At 36.9% G+C, this 17,702-nt stretch overlaps 1 protein-coding gene across 1 annotated transcript in view; it reads right to left on the bottom strand.

Annotated features, from left to right (window-relative positions):
- Nucleotides 1-2,100, bottom strand: part of MYL1 (myosin light chain 1) — a 29,467-nt gene extending 27,367 nt beyond the window's left edge. The window contains exon 1 of the mRNA XM_015831114.1: nt 1,975-2,100. Coding sequence (XP_015686600.1) covers nt 1,975-2,100 — 126 coding nt within the window. The remainder of the gene's footprint in view (nt 1-1,974) is intronic.
- Between the last annotated feature and the right edge of the window lie 15,602 nt (nt 2,101-17,702).

The following is a 17,702-nucleotide window of genomic DNA, read 5'->3' as shown; positions in this document are numbered from 1 at the left end:
ATTGTTGATTTTAGAAAGAGCCAGCATAGTCATACTCCACCTGTGGAGGTGGTCAAGAGTATTAAGATACTAATAATAAGATACTAGCAGATAACTAACAAACTGACTTGGTCTCTTCATATGTAATCTTTAGTGAAGCATGCAAACCAGCATTTGACTTTCTTGTGTCAGATGAGGAGAGCACAACTTTCTCCTTCTGTCCTGGCTACTCTTTACAGAGGTATGATTGAGAGTGTTTTAACAAACTGCATCACTGTTTGGTTTGGTGGTAGCCGAGCTTCAGATAGAAGGTCCATACAGAGAGTGGTAAGGACAGCCAAGAAGATTATAGGAAGCTCGCTTCCCATTATTCAGGATACTGCTTACAAGTCCTATGTGCTTAGAGCTCAAAGCATTGTTAAAGACCCAAAAACACCCACTTCACGATCTGTTTCTGTTGCTCCCCTCTGGGAGGAGGCTTTGAAGTATTTCTAGCAAGACTACTGGATTCTGTAACAGTTTAGTTCCTTATGCCACCTGTCTTGTAAATTCACAGGATTCTTCTTTTTCACCATGCATATGTATACATCCGAACTAGACTCTGTTGTTTCTCTGTGTCATATATGTGTGTGTATGTGGGTATATGCCTAATAGTATTTTTTTGAGAGCTGAATGCAATGAAATTTCATTTTAATGTATGCTGATTAGTGTACATTTAAAGTGAAAATAAACTTTCTATTCTATTCTATTCTATTCTATTCTATTCTATTCTATTCTATTCTATCATTATGTCTGAAAACCTTTTGGAAAAATTAATTTGCATTTAAGATTGCAATTTTAATCATGGAATCTATGAATGCTTATTTTCAAGTAAACACATAGGAATGTACTTATAAAACTTATCTATCCATTTAAATGTGCTAGAATTTATTAAACAGATAAAAAGGTTCATATGAGAACCTAAGAAAATTCTGGTTACCCTTTCCATCATTTCCCAATCTACAGGTTTCCATATTAGGTTAGATTTCTTAGGTAGAGTGTCCTAAATTGGAGTCTGATAAAATCAAAGTGCCATTCAGTGGAGAATGACTCTGGACTCAGGGTCACTCAAGGAATCTATCCAGCTAGGCTCCCTCTGGCTCCTTTCCAAAGGCAGACCTTCTTGCTCTTCAAACATCGCAAGACATGCTAGACTGTGGTACATCAGATAATAACTACGCTATATAAAGATTTATTTCACCATGCAAAATCCCAAAGATAATACGTGCTAACCTTGAAAACAAAGAACGTACACAGAAATATTAGTTAACCACTTCAAAGCAAGATGCAAATTGTGAACAAAGGTAAAAGTTGTAGTCACTGAAACATTTCACTGTATATCCAATTAGTGATGAGCATCCAAGTTTCTCCCAATCTAAGTATGAAAACTATTGAATTGGGTTGCTATTTTTCTTATGGAAAAACATTAAATACGTCCAGAAATAATGAATTATAAGTTGCTCGTTATTGTATATAAAATGAGCTCAGGATGAATTTAATGAACAATAAATATTCATTAGATTTAATTTTATTGATTAAAAAAGCCTGTGAATTTTCTTGGTAACATGGGTTTTATTCCACAGTGTAGGCTCATGGATACTTAACTGAGAAAAGAGTAAACCAGAGGCCAAATTGAAATGGTATAAATAGCAGTATTTGTAAAAAATAATAATACTGTAATTGGCCACTAAGATCAATTTTCTGTACACTTAAGTAAGCTACTGAAATATGGCATTTTATTGTAGCTTACAAAACAAAACAAATCTGAATATTTTAGTGGTGTGTGTGTGTTCCTGCAAAAGAGAGGGAGGAAGGGTCTTTTCCCCACCAAATCAGCTCCTTAATGACCGCAAGCAATAAATAAGCATCTCCCGGATCTGAATTTGGGCTGCTGTAATTCCCTTTGCTCTTTGATGGTGGATGCTTTTCAGTGACCACCCAAGTTGATCTGTTTACCTTGATGCTGGAGAGATCAATTGCTGGTTGTTTAGGTGGTGCTGGTGCTGGTGCTGGGGCAGGGGCTGGTGCAGGAGCAGCTGCTGCGGGGGCAGCTGGTTTCTTAACGTCTTTCTTTGGTGCCATTTTCTTTCTTTTTCCTTTTTAAATTAAAAAAAAAGGTCCCACCCCAAAAGCCTGGAAGAGATTCCTGGGTGAGGAGCAGTGAGTGGTCAGGATGACTCCAGCCCAATGACTTGGAGGTAGACCCAGCGGGTTAAGCACCATAAGGGCATATATATATATATTTCACTTAGTGCCTAATACAATCTTACACTTGCAGCTGGATTGGACAGCTTGCTAGTCAAGGGGGATGTCATTCTGAGACAGGCTATAAATGGAAGATAAGGGGGTCAGAGCTTCATGAGATTCAAGAGAACTTCAGTGCCCTTTAAAAAAAAAAAACTCCTGTGCATTTTTGCAATAGATGGAAAGGAGGGGGAATATGACAAAAACAGTTCCAGTCTCTGGGACTTTGACTGACACGTTTTTAATACTGGAATGACAGTTTTGCTGCTGTTAATCTTATTTTTCATGTATCTGTGTCATTGTGAGTAGGATTGAGTTTCCAGATGGAATGTTGGCTTTAAGGGTTGGGAAATGATCACAGGTTTCTATCCTCCTTCCCCATCTCCCGCCCCTCATTTTCTTCACATCATGCCCCACCTCTCTCCTTTACTCCTCCTCTATTTCTTTCCTTTGCAGGAAGAAAGTGTTGATCCAGCAAAGAGCTAGAGGGAGTGTTTAAAAATAAAAGTAGACGTATAAGGAAAGTCTGTTTTGGTTTAGCCACAGTGTCTTTGCTTCACCAGCCCATGATTCTTCCATCTGTTCTTATTCTTCACATATTCATCGCACAGGCTTGACAGTAAAGCTTGATCTAAAAGCCAAAAGCTCTTCCTTTTTATCCAATGTTGGGTGTTATTGGCTGACATAACCAAATCCAATCTATAAAAGCAGCAATAGGCTATCTGTTATTCCAGAAAAGACTGGAGATATTTTTTCTTAGCTGTAAAGCAAACTAACGCTCGATCAAGAGCAGCCTTCCTTTTTATCTCTGATTTAACTGCCAGTCTTCCACCTCCTATTTATCTTTTCTCATTTCCAGTTTCACAGAGATATTTCCTCTTCTTTTCCTGAGTAGATGAGTCTTTAAGCTTTGATTAATCACCTCTATTTTATTCAGAAAAGGAGCCTGAATCCTATTTTCAGTGAATTAACTGCTAGATCCAGCATATTTCTGAAATCCATAGCCACCCATATGTTCATTTTATATCTTATGCTGAAAATCATATAGACAGATTTTATAAACCCAGCATTACATTTAAATGATACATGATAATAAAGGTATTAAAAATGTAAAGGTATATAAAATTATTTATATCTTTGTATATTACAGGTTGGAATATAGTCAACAAAGAATTCATTCCAGGCTCAGATTATCCTACATATTATGTGAAGACTTAGCTTTCTGGAGAAGGCTCTAATGCTGGAAAGGTGGAAGAAAAGAAAAGAAGCAAGATTCATGGACTCAGTTACGGTTGCAATAAATGAATCCTTGGAAATCCTGAAAGATCAGGTATGGGCAGTGCTTTTTTTGTAAAAAAAAAAAAAAAAAAAAAGGTGCCGGAACTCATACACGTCATACAACCCGCCTTGCCTACCCTACAAGGTTCCATCCAAACAAGGTGCCGGAACTCCATTCTGGGCGTTCTATGACAAAAAAAAGCCCTGGGTATGGGACGGAACATCATGAAGAAAGTCTGTCAGTGTGTTTGCTAAGAGCCAGCACCAACTTGATGAAACATATGAATCAATCAATCTATCAATCACAACACATCCAAATTGTAAATAATATTAAAACATCTTCCCTTCAAACAATTAACTTCTCCTCATTCAACACCACCCTCCCCACATAGTTGTTATGCGTTTGACCTTCTCAAGGGCCTGTGTAAAACATTTTAAGGAACAAGAAAAGTGAAATATCATGCAAATGACAAAATGGGAGTTGTCTGTACACACGGACTGAATAAAATCTTACTGCAATCTTTTCAGTCATCAGCTGACTCCTGACAGCTCATTCCAAAGGTCACATGAATAGAGACCTCCCATATGAATGGTAATGAAAGCGGTGGGTTGTCTGAGAGATCAATGAAGGGCAAAATCTGGAGTTCTAACCTGGATGACATAGCATGATGTATGAATTTAATGCTGGATTATTCCACAAATTATGATTAAATAAACAGTGGAAAAGAAGGATAAGTGAATCTAGCTATAACTATCTCTGTGTTTCCATTCCCAATGACTAATGTCCAGCTATCAATCTGTAGTGCTCAGTCAGAGCAATGTTTTTCTAACTTGCCAACTTTAAGATATGTGGACTTCAAGCCCCAGAATTCCCCAGCCAGCATCTTGTTGCCAAGTTTGAAAAACAATATCCTGGTAATCTGTGATTGACAACATTTTGGATGTAGACAGAGCCTGAATTTTTAAGCAGATGCAGATAACTTGCTAAGATGCTGAAGTATTTTATCTGCCTATAGCAATTCAAAATTCCTATTTATTTCTCTGGCAGACTTCAAATAACTGCACTACAAATTATGCACTGGATATTCTTTCAAAGCAAACATTGCATTGAGAAGGGATAATATTGCATTTAGTGACTGACTCTCTTCGTGATCCGATGTACGTCATTTTGCCAGAATTGTCTGTCAATAACTTCTTGAGTTTTTGCAAGCTCATACTTGTGTCATCAGTAGAAATAGCCACCTTGTCTTTCACTGGCCTCTTTTTAAAATACCTTCAATATCCCCAAATATCAGGGTCTTCTCCAGTGATTTTTGCCTTCACGTTATATAATCAGAATATTTATGCTTTATTGGTGCTTTTAGTGAACAGTTCAGTTTTACTTAATTTAGAATTGAAAGATCTTCTTGTGGCCAAAGTGACCTTGTAATCAGATCACCATTGTTTTCTCCAATTATATTGTCCTATAAGGAGTAGATACAGTATTGGGGGAAAGAGCCCTTCATTTTCTTCTTTCCCTGATAATCAGCTCTACAGCATTTAGAAAGGAGCATTATAATTTCTCATGGGCACCATTCCCTTTCCTCAAAATGTCTTCAGCCTGTCTGAAATTTGCCACAGTTGTTTTTCACATAAGAGTTATATATATAATACAGATTTCAATATCTGTTTTCCAATAGCAAAAACTAAAAAAAAAAAGTTTAAAGAAATATGCAAACCCCATGCAGTTTGTGTTTCATCCACACATTTTGAGGAAAAGCAATTTCCCCATATTGGGTTTTGCCAATTCCAAGCAATAGGAGTGCAGAGCTCCAGAAGCAGGGAATGATAGGCATTAACTAACCAGAGAACCTCCAGAGTGGATCTGATCATTTATAGAGCTCCAGTTGAAAGCAGATTGTGTTAGTTTTGAGAAGGAGAGTCAAAGAATCATAATAGGAGGTGTTCTTTACAAGTTAGGCATCCATAGGACTATTAAGAACCAATATGAACCAATAATTATGAATGGCTAAAATAATTGGCTGCAGATAAAGAATTGACTGAATGAAGAGTAAAAGAACCAAAATGGAACTTTCAACTATAGATTTAAACGTGTATGTTTAGAACAAGCTAGCTTGGTTAAGGCACAATGCTAGAAAGTGGGTGACCATGAGTTCTAGTCCCATCTACAGCATGAAGTCAGCTGGGTGACCTTGGGCCAGTCACTATCTGTCAACCCTAGGAAACCACTTCTGCAATCTTGCAGAGAAAACTGCAGGGGCAAGTCCTGGTAGTCTCCAGGAATTAACACTGCCTTTTTCTCACTCTCTCACACACAGTTTAGGCAAGAATTTAACAAACAAGAGAAAGTTATTTTTTTTTAAAAAAAACTAAACATTTGTGTATTCAGTATGGAACAGATTCCAAGCTCTGTTGAAACACATAGCGTAGAGTGTGTGGGTGAAGGACCTGTGCTCATTTTGCCAAGTGAAAGGACACCAACTGCTGTGCTGCTTATAGCCAAGGGCTGACTTTGCAGTTGTGCCTCATTGCCCTCTCCCTCAAGGTTTTCTAATTCTGTCTCTAAGGAGTAACAGTATCTCTAGGTGATCATCTGAGAGGAATGCAAATTATTCCTTCCAGACTTCTGAAGTAGCCTCTCAGCCTTTCTCAAGGGAGAAAGTTTTAGAGTTCTGGCAGTTGTTTTATATTGTAGAATGAAGAGTTCAGTCCAATGCCAAGATTCAGGAACAAAGGACTAAGTTTCTACTGAACAAAATTAACAACTTTAACGATGATATTGCTAGTGGACAGTATCTGACACATTTCCAATGATAGAGTTTAGAGATTTATTTTGGTAGTACAGTTCAAGTCCTTTTTCAGATACCAGCTTAAATACTTGCCTTTTATGAAAAGAATAATCCTATGTATCATTTCTAAAGAAACACAGACTTCTTGAGAGCCAAAAGGATTGGTTTGCTTACTTTTCAACAACTATTTCCCTTTTTTTCTCTCAAATCATTTTAGCACAATTTTTTTTATTAAGGTTTCTATTAAATAGACAAAATAAATACAAAAACCTAATGTGAAAATACAATAAAAAAAGAAAAAAGGAAAGAATATTTAGAAAGCGCAATTCCCCCCACAAAGAACCCTATTTCTTAATATAACCAAATGCCTCTTCATTCCATGTCTCACCCCATCTCTGAATCTTTTCTTATTAATCAGCAAAGATACAGCAAAATTAATAAAATTACCTAATAACATTATATTCTTCCTTTAATTTAGTCTGAATTACCTTCGTCCCTCTCTTACAATTAAACATTGCAATACAAGAATTAAAAACTATCAAACATTACCAGAAATAATAACCTCTTATGTAGAGACCAAAAATTAATCCACCACACTATTAGCCATTTGCCAAACCTTCCAACAGTACTGAAGTCCCATAAATAAAAATCTAACTCTTGTTTTCTTCAAATATTTTTACCACATCTCTCAAAATCGTTACCACTTGTAATTTCCATGAAGTGAGTCCAGGAAATCTCTTATATTTTGACTTAAAAGGGTAGTGTATAACCTCTTTTTCATTTTTTAAGCAATCATCCAATTGCATTTATAAATTCAGTACTTTCATCTTTTTTATAAGTTGTCATTTTAAAAATCTACCTTAGAATCCATCTCTGTTACCTTTATAATATTTGGTCATCTTCAATAATAACGTTTGGTTCCAGTAAAGAATTAAAACATTCAAGCACTTCACAGGCCACAAAATCAAACATTTCCTTTAAAGTAGCCATCTTGGGCTTTAGCAATCAACCTTCAAAGTCTTGTTTCATGATTGATATGTAAACACGCTGGTTTTTTTTTTCTACAGAAGAGGCTCTTTCTAATTAACCTTAATGTCTTTCTTCAAGTGAATTTCACAAAGACTTAGCATTTATAAAACCTTCCAGAAACAACTCTGAAACCATCTCTTTACCATATATTGCAAGAACGTACAGAAAATAAGGACCTTACAAAGCTGAAAATACAGATTTTCTTTCTTTTTAAACAAACTGAAGAGAATCTCATCCAGCAACTGGTAGGCTTGTGATTCCAAAGGATTTTAAATCTTAAATAAGCAATAAGGTGATTAACTCTAAGGTGATTAAAAATATGCGGTTTAGTAAAGGCTGCATTTATGTTTCAAAACATGATGAAACCCATTCCAGCTGATCAAAAGTGGCTGAAAAAACAAGTTTCTGCTGTTTGCTTACAAAAATCAATTGTCCCAAGTACATATGGGCAATAATCAGAACTCTCTTCCAGAGAGAATTTTGGCAGTCCAGATCCCACATCCAGATCCCACATCCATAATGTCCCACAAGAAATGTGGGCATTGGTTTTCCTCACCTCAGTGGAAGTTATTTTCCTCTTCTTTTTCCAAATGTTCAATTAAAATTATCCAGATCTTCAAATCACAATTTATTTGTAATATGGATATGGCTGGGCAATATTTATTTATTTGCCATTACTGTAGGTCACCACACTCCAATTAGATTCCTGATAGTTTATAATACAACAAATAATACCATAACTCCATGGGGTCAATCAACTGGCCACAATAATTAAAAGTTGTCTGAAAAAAACTTATCTTAACTCTCTCTCTCTGAATGTCTTAATGAAGAGCACCACAAGAATTTATAGAGAGAGATGGCAGCAGCATCAAAATAACATTTCTATTTGTCCCATCCCAAACACACATGGGAGGGGGATTAACTTCCCACATGGTATTTCAACCTGGCTGACCATGAGCCACCTGGAGTTGAATCTTAATAAAATCAAACTGCTGAGGTTAAGTAGACAGAGGTTTCTGGGGAAATAGTTGCAGGAGATTGGTGATGTTTACCTGGCTGAGGGTTGTATCCAAAGATTGAAATATGGATGTCAGCTCAGAGCAATCACTTATTATGCCACCTAAGGTGAATGCAGTGATTTCTCTAATTCACTGTATATGGGGCTTTCTTTAAAGCAAGCCCAGAGACTTCAGGTCACACAGAATACAACAATGTGGCTTGCCAAAGGCTCCCAAAATTCTCTTTGCTTGCCACCATGATTATGTAGCTTTGTTATCTTCTTGTACTTCAGGGTTTTATTAATCTATAGGAAATCATTTATGACTTGGAAAATGCATGCCTTACTGATAATCTCACATCTGCCTCCTCCTGTCTACTGAATCAGTTGCAAGTGAGAAAAGCTCTAGGTCTTCTGCAACATTGGTGGGAATCCAGTGAGGACCTTTTTGATGGTGTATCCTCTCTCTGATAAGTATGGTAAATTCCAACCTTTGATTATTTAAAACATGTTTGTAAAAAAAAATATTAATGAAGGTGTTTAAATTTGCTACATTAAATTAAAATGCCTATGTTACATATTTTAACTATATACAGATATCATCATCATTCTAGCTTGGCTAATGAATCTCATTATATTGTATTGTGATACAATAAAGGAAATTGAATGGCGTGCTAAATGTGGTTGGCAGGCATTCAGCAAGCTAAGCGTAATTTTCAAGAACAACTTCCCCCTATGCCTGAAGAGAAAAGTTTCTGATCGCTGTACTCTAACATATGCTGGTGAAACATGGACCCTAACCTCACAATCGATACAAAAGCTACGAGTAGCACAAAGAGCCATAGAAAGATACATGCTCGGCATTACAAGACAAGATGGAAAGACCTGCACATGGATTAGAGAACAAAGAAAAGTATACAATATCATCAAGAGAGTGAAAGAACTGAAATGGAAATGGGTTGGTCACATAGCAAGAAGAACTAATGGCAGGTGGACCAAAGCAGTCATAGAATGGATCCCACTTGATAAAAAGTGTCCACGAAAGAGACCTAAAACAAGATGGATCCCCGACATCCAGATCTGCATCCACTTAGCAAATCTGCACATTGACAGAATTTCCATCTATCAATTACAAAAGGCCACAATGCTTGGATCTGCACCTATAACACCCTAGATTCTTAGGAAGAACTTGTGATTATGAGAGCCAACACCAGCTAAAGAATTGATTTCATATTGTTCTGTAGATAATAAGTCTGGCTTGAACAACAGAGGGAAATAGTGAAAACTGAAGAAATCAAGATGCCCTATGGAAATAACATGAAGAATCTGGATGAAGATGATCTCTATGATGAGTGTGGTAGTGATTGACACTATGTATCTCTCAAGCTAACAACATCAAGCACAGTGAATTCAAGTAGAAGATTAAAAGTGAATACATTGTAAGAGTGAAGAAGGTCTTAAAGTCTAAATTCAGTGGAGAAAATATCATCAAAGCAAATATCACCATATCCAGTCATTAGATACATGACTGGAATTGTGGACTGGACTCAGACAGAACTAAAAGTCCTGGATAGGAAGACCAGAAAAATAATGAAATGAATCATGCCCTTCATCCAGGCAGCAATATTGAGAGACTCTGCTTACCAAGGAAACTAGTGGGTGTGGAATATTTCAAGTACACCAGAGAGTTGATGGGGGGAAAAGGAGGAGGGGCATTGGAAGAATATCTGAAGGATAGTGAAGAACATGAACTGAAGCTAGGATACCATGAAGGTTTATTGAGTATTAGAGAGACCAAAGTGGCCCACAAAAAAGATCAAATGAAGAACAGAAAAAGAGCAAAGGCAAAATATTATATGGTCAATATGTAAAATAGCCAGCAAAGCAGATAACAACAAGTCCTGGCAATGGCTAAAAGCAGGAAAATTGAAGAAAGAGACAGAAGTCTCACTGCACAAGTCCAGGCCTTAAGAACAAATGTATACAAAACTAGAATTGAGAAAATAGCAATAGGCAGCAAATGCCTCATCTACAAAGAAGCTGAAGAAACAGTGGACCATTTAGTTAGCTGCTTCAAGAAGATTTCACAGATTGACTACAAATAATGGCAGGATAAAGTAGCAACAATGTTGCATTAGAATATCTATAAGAAATACTGTATTTGCTGGCAAGCAAGAACGGGGACCACAAAATAGATAAAGTAATAGAAAATGAAGAAGCTAAAGCAGGGATGTCAAACTCAATTTCATTGAGGACTGCATCAGCATTGCGATTGTCCTCGGGGTGGGTGGGGGGGTAGGTGTGGCCAGGATGGGTAGGTGTGGCCAGGGTGGGCACGGCCTACTGCCTGCTGAAACCCCTCCCTCAGAGCCCATCAAGCTGGATATGTGAAGTAGGCGAGGGCCATTTGCTGGCCACTTCCAGGCGATGGTGCATTTCTTCATTCCTCACAAAGGGTGACACCTCCCCAGTGTGCGCCCAGGGGGCGGGGCCAACACGGCAGGGGCCGGTCCCTTGCTGTTTCCAGACGGCCTTGTGGAGCTAAGGCTGAATGCGTTTCAGCATAGATGGCCACCACAAAATTGTACATTGGCTTCCGGGCAGCCTGGGCCAGGGCCAAGGCAGCAGGGGCCATTCCCTCATTGTTTCCAGGATGGCTTCGCGGGCCACATGAAACCATGTCGTGGGCCGCATCTGGCCCCCGGGCCTTGTGTTTGACATGTCTGAGCTAAAGCATTCCGGGACTTTAGATTTCAAACATACACAAAATACAACAGCATTAACAATTATTGATAAGAAAGACAAAGTTTGGATAGTGAACATGGCAGTGCTTGGAGACAGCAGAATCGAAAATAATGGACTGCCCAAAAATCACAAAATACAAAGATCTGCAAATAGAAGAACGACTGGCAAAAGAAAGCAACAATAGTACCAATGGTAATAGGTGTCTTGAGTGCAATCCCAAAACAACTGTTGCACTATTTGAACATCATCATCAACAACAAAGTCACCATCAATTAACTGCAAAAGGCAGATTTACTTGAACATCTACCTATCCCAGGTCTTTAGTAAGGACTCAAAAGGTGGATAAAAGTACCAAATCCAGTCTAAACATCTGGCTGACTATGTGACAAACCATAATAATTCATCTCATGCCTATTTACACTTTGGGGCAGATCAACAGTGAACAATACGTTTGTGTGTGTGCTTGTAATTCTCATTTTGCTGAACTCTTCAAAGAGAAAAAGGGTTAAATTGATAGGCCCCATGAAATAGTTCTCACCGTCTGATTTAAAATCTGAGGATTATCATGCATAATGCTAATTCTGGTAGATTTTCCCTTTCTATATGTTTAAAAATAACTATCCCTTTTGTAATTCTTCCAGCAGTTCAGATTCTTGGAACTGCAATGCTCCACAGTCCATGCATTTGCTGAGACATAGTAAAAACTATTTTAAACCAGCCCTCTACCATGAACAGTTTTCAGTTAATAAATTTCATAGGGCTTTTATGTAATTATAACTTAAATGTTGACATCCATTATATTAGAGGGCAGATTCCAGAGACTGGAACACATATATTAATCATTAATTTGTGAGTGGAATGAAATGAAATGTTACTTACATGTTTTTATATCACTATTCTGAACTCTGTTGTATATTTCTAAGACTTTTAGTGGTAATATTATTGCTATTTGCTCTTTTATGCCTTAATAAGGAAAATGTTTTAAATGATGCACAAATTTAGAAACTGAAATCTAAATTAAATAGCAAGACTAAGCAGCAAGATTCTGCACCTTCTCCTCCAGATGGCAGTGAGCATATGTGAGGTGGGAATGAGTAGCTACATCCTTTTACGAGATCTCCTTGCTTTAACAGATCACTTTTGAAAACAGTTGAAAAAGTAACCATTGAAAACGTAACGAAGACTTGGTCCCTGAAGTTTACATTCTGTGCTTTGAAGAAAGGAGCACTTAGTCCCATGTTCCTAAGGAAAATGTAGGATGGGAAGGAATCATTGCTGATTCTGACAGATGGAAGGTGCCTTAACTACTTCCCTGAATGGGGTGGGGGTTAGTTCTTCTCATTATTTTATCAATGATTCATGACAGTTTTGGAAGACACAGGAAATATATAAGCTGAGTAGCTTAACAGATTTTTAAAAATTCTTTTGGAAGCTAGCTTCATGTCTTTAGTCCTATTGCATGGCTTGTTGAAATGCCTTCTCGAAATGCCCATCCCAAAGACCTTATTTAGCAGTGGAGTCCAAAGGCATGTGCCTTAAGAATGTCATTCTGCTTCTCATGTATCTTATGAATTCTGAAGTCATCAGTAGAAGATGTACATTAACTAAGACTGAGACTATAAATCTTAGACATTTAAGCAGTACTCAAAATAGGATGAAGACAGCCTCTGCAGACTGGGTCAAAGAGTTTTAAAACACACACACAAACATAATGAGGCTAAAAAGCACAGAAGACAACATATTAAATAATTTAAAGTTGAGAAACTTCCACACACACACAAATATCTTTGCACACTCTTGGCGTATGCATAAAATCCTCATGGGAATTTTCAATTAAAGATTTCTGAGACCATTGCAATTTTTATCCCATTTTCATCCACAGCTTCTTGAGATACCTTTTTCTTAGTGATCTGGATTTTGTAATCCATTAATATTTTGCAGCCTTAAGGCTATTATTATAATAAAGCCAACCTTAGATTGCCCATAATAACAAATTGCCATGCCGAATCAGATTAATATATAACTTTGTATTTTTATACAATTCTGTACAAAAGTATTAGCTAGTGTTGCCTATTAAAGAAAACAAAATCTTTGATAAGCATGGGTAGTGAGATAATAACAGCAAAACCATATACAAAATCACTTTTGACAAGCTTTTTACTTCTCAGAAAACCCTGTCCAATTCAGAAAGCATATAACAGTATACCTATACAACTGGGACTCATTGAAGAGATTACCTAACCCTCTAACTATAGATATTAATTTCATACTGGGAATAACTGAGGTCACACTGGCTTTTCCAGGCTCATAAAACTTCTGAGCAGGTTGTTCTGTCTCAAGAGTCTGATACAACTTAATTTATAGAAAGAGATATAGCAAGAGTTCTAGGAGGCCTGGAACAAGTACCCTTTAAATATTTTCCCCACAATCTTAAAAGTATGGACATTAGCTTGTTACTAGACATAGCACTATGGGTACTTTTTGATTGATTCTACTAGTATATTGCTGAATGAACACAGACTCACGTGGTTTATAAAACAATCAACAAAACCAACTGTGACATTAAAAATATCCCCAGTAAATATATTAAAACTACCAATAACTCAACAAAGTTACAATAATGTTTTTTTCTTCCTAACATTTTCTCTCGAGTGCAGGATTCATTTTTTGGGGGGAGTATCAATGGAGTATTGATTCATTGATTGAAACAGGAATTGACCAATCAGTTTGTCACTTGAGCCTAATGTCATGGGTTGAGAGAAAGTGACTGTCTCAAATTCACCCAGTTGGCTTTCATACATAAAGTGGAATTAGACCAGACCAGGAAATGAATTCCACAGGAAGATTAAGACTACTTGTATTGAGATTATAGTAACAGAATCTTGTAAATATCTCCTGCTTGTAAAACTCTCCTCTGCCACTTCTTATAAACTAAACTAAATTAAAACTGGAAGGGAAGGGAGACCAATCTTTAGGACATAGTCCTAAGCAAAAAAAAACCAAGACAACTAATCAAACAAGGAGGTAGGGAGGGGTGGGAACTCAAATACAAAATAGGAGATGTAGGAAGCAAACCCAGGATTAGCCGTAAAGGACTCAGATGTCTATAAACTAATGCTCAAAGTTTGGGGAATAAACAGAGAGAACATGAAGTACTGGTATATGAGGGCAGGTATGATGTAGTTGCCATTATTGAAACTTGGTGGGATGAAACTCATGACTGAAATATACTATTGGAAGGATATCAACTGTCCAAAAGAAACAGTCCTAACAAAAGAGGAGGTGCGAGTTGCATTACATGTAAGAGATCACTACATATTTACAGAAATACATAACACCAAGGTTGAAAGCCTTCTTGAATGCATTTGGGTGAAAATTAGAGGAAAAATAAATAACATTGCTATCAAGAAGAGGAAATAGATGAACTTTTTTCCAATCTAAGGTATGCAGTGAACACTCCATTGAGGGTGTTTTTAATAATATAATTACTATATCAACTGGAAGACAAACACTGCAGCAAGTAGGAGATCAAACTGGTTCCTTATGAGCCTAGTTGACAACTTGGTATTTCAAAAGCTAGAGGAGGAAACTAAGATAGACAACTACACTGGATTTAATTCTTACTAATAGGGATGAAATGATAGAAAGTTTAGAAGTTGTAAGAACTTTGGGAAAGAATGACCATACCATACTAACAGAATAACAGAGAAGGGATCTTGGAGGTCTTCTAATCCAACCCTCTGCTCAAGCAGGAGACCCTATACCATTTCAGACAAATGGCTGTCCAGTCTCCTCTTAAAAGTGTCTAGTGATGGAGTACCCACAACTTCTTCTTTTTTTTATAAACAAGTTTTATTAGTTTTTTAATTTTTATATCAGAGTGCTCAAGAAACACCGTGGTGATGGGGTAATTAATCATCCAAAGACAAAATCATATATATATAACTCAAATTAATTCATTAAATGTTCCCTCTCTATTTCCCTCAAATAGTATAACATATTTAGATTAACCCATTTCTACATTACATCTATGTAAATCCAAATCCTGTTTGTAAACTTTACTAATTTACAATTACCATAATCCAATTTAATCTTGAATAAACATATTATTAGCACTTCGGGTATCTCTTCTACAATACACATACTATTCCAACAGTAACATTCTAGTATTTCCAGATATATTCTATTTCTTAGTCTAATAAATCATTGATTAGTACCAATCCTTCTCTTATCACAAATCTCTCTTATTTCTTCTTCCACTACAAAATAGTTATCCTACTTAAAATAAAAATATTACTCTACTCTATTTTAAATATATAATCTATCAGTCAATCTATTTCTATAAAAAAGAAATCATTTTAGCCCATTAGGTAAGATTTAAATCTCATCCAAATAATTATCATATCTAAAACAAGCATATTGTTACACAAAATATCATCTTGCTAACTTCACATGCTCAGTTAATTGTTAAATTGGTCCAGATCTCTAAAGCCTTTTTAACCCATTAAGTAAAATTTTAAATCACATTTTTAAATCTAATTCTAGCTTTCTTTCTGTGCCAGGCTGGTTTCCATAATATCGCATCTGTATCATCAAATCTCAGTATTTGAGTACGGGTATTTATCAACGCATCAATCTGGTCTAAATTCTCTTCCCTTTCTTCCAGTATCATCTGGATAGTATAGTCAATTTTGTTCCATGTTGTAGTTACTAGTTGATTATCCAGGTTATCACAGCTTTCAATAGATCGCATCTGAAAGTCAGCTTTTAAGACTGCAAGTATTTCAGTTGAAATCATTGTTTGATCATCAGAGTTCTCCATAATTTGTACGTAGGCTTGTGAAATATCCTCTTCTGTAGTGATTAGTTGACTTGTGGAATGATCAATTAGAGTCTCAGTTTGAGATTTTAAGTCAAGTGTTTTTCTAAAGCTCAACTGAGCAGTAGCTTCTTCCTCCATCTCTTTAAATTGTGTGCACTGTTGCATATAGGCCTCTTTAAAGCTAGTCTGTTCCTCCTTTATTGTACCTTGGCCTATAGGTTGGTCCATTAAAATTTGAAATTCAGTTTGTGGTTCTGCAAAATGATCTTTAATTTTTCTCCAAGATTTCATGTACTCTGTAGCTTCCAGAATTTTTTCCAATATAAGCTCATAATGAAGCTGTGAGTAAGATTCTTCCATTTCCATGATAAAATAGTCTTTTAGTCTTTTAGTAGAAGCTATATTTATTAAAAGTCAACAAATATCCACCTCTACAATTTTAGTAAGCAAATTCAGCCCACAGCTGCTTCAAGGCCTTTATCTTTTCCCTTTTATTATCATTTGAAGGTCAAATCCATCTTCAAACACCAAGAAAAAGTACAATTGCAGTAACACTTTTCACTACATGATGTCCTCAGTAGGCTGTAAAATCTTTTTTTTCCGAGTAATTTTTTTTATCTCATTAGGAAAATAGAGAAAAAAAACAAATATCTCCAGCATAGCAGATAAAATAATAATAATATTCTATGATAAGGATTTTTTCAGGGCCCCAAAATATCCAAAAACTTAAATATCCAATAAAAATGTACTGTTTTATAGTTTTGTTCAAAGCTTTTTTCCCCAAGTAAACAAACACCGCTCTCTTAAGGCAGGGAAGTCATTCAGAGGCTTTTTACAGGAAAATAGTTGGGGCTAAGAGAGGGAAGGAACGGTCTTACCCGGATTTCTCCACGGTGGTTCTTCACGCTTAACTGTTCTTCTGACTTTCGGCTGGTGCAGCTGGGTGATCAGCCGATCTTTTCTCCGACAGCCCTAAGGAGCTAGCTCGGACAGCGGAAGGAGCTGCCGCCCTTCCGCAGTCAACGAGGGCCTCAACTGTGGTCGCCCCTCCAGGGCAACTTTTCGACCCGATTAAGGTCTACCGGCGGAGGGAAAGCAGCCAGCGAAGAGACGGAACTCTCTGCACGACTGCACATGCCGTGATCTGGAACCGGGAGTCAAGTACCCACAACTTCTGAAGTCAAGCCATTTCACTTGTTTATTGTTTTAACTGCCAGGAAATTTCTTCTTAGTTCTAGGTTGCTTCTCTCCTTGGTTAGTTTCCAACCATTGCTTCCTGTCTTGCTGTCTGGTGCTTTGGAAAATAGGATGACCTCCTCTTCTTTGTGACAGCCCCTCAAATATTGGAATACTGCTATCATATTGTCCTTAATCCTTCTTTTCACTAGATTAGACATACCCAATTCCTGTAACTGTTCTTCATATGTTTTAGCCTCCAGCTCCCTAATCATCTTTGTTGCTCTTCTCTGCACACTTTCCAGAATCTCAACCTCTTTTTTTATATTGTGGTGACCAAAACTGGATGCAGGATTTCAAATATGATCTTATCAAGGTGTCAACAGTCTCATTTGGAACATCCCAAAAAAGAAACTCCTGGCATGTAGAAACTAACAAGAGTAAAACTTTATTGAAAGATCCATTTAGGCACAGCAAAAGCAAAGTCAGCTCTGAGGTTTTCCTGTGAAAACCCACATACGTAAACCCCCCTTTTCACCCCTGAGCTGCCCACAGTTCATTGTCCACCAATTACACTCAGTACTTTTATTTTGGGAAAACAATC

Source organism: Protobothrops mucrosquamatus, unplaced genomic scaffold (genome assembly GCF_001527695.2).
Source record: "Protobothrops mucrosquamatus isolate PMUCROS unplaced genomic scaffold, P.Mucros_1.0 scaffold_253, whole genome shotgun sequence".
Classification (NCBI taxonomy): Eukaryota; Metazoa; Chordata; class Lepidosauria; order Squamata; family Viperidae; genus Protobothrops; species Protobothrops mucrosquamatus.
The sequence above is the reverse complement of the archived record's forward strand: the minus strand, read 5'-3'. Positions and strand labels throughout refer to the sequence as shown.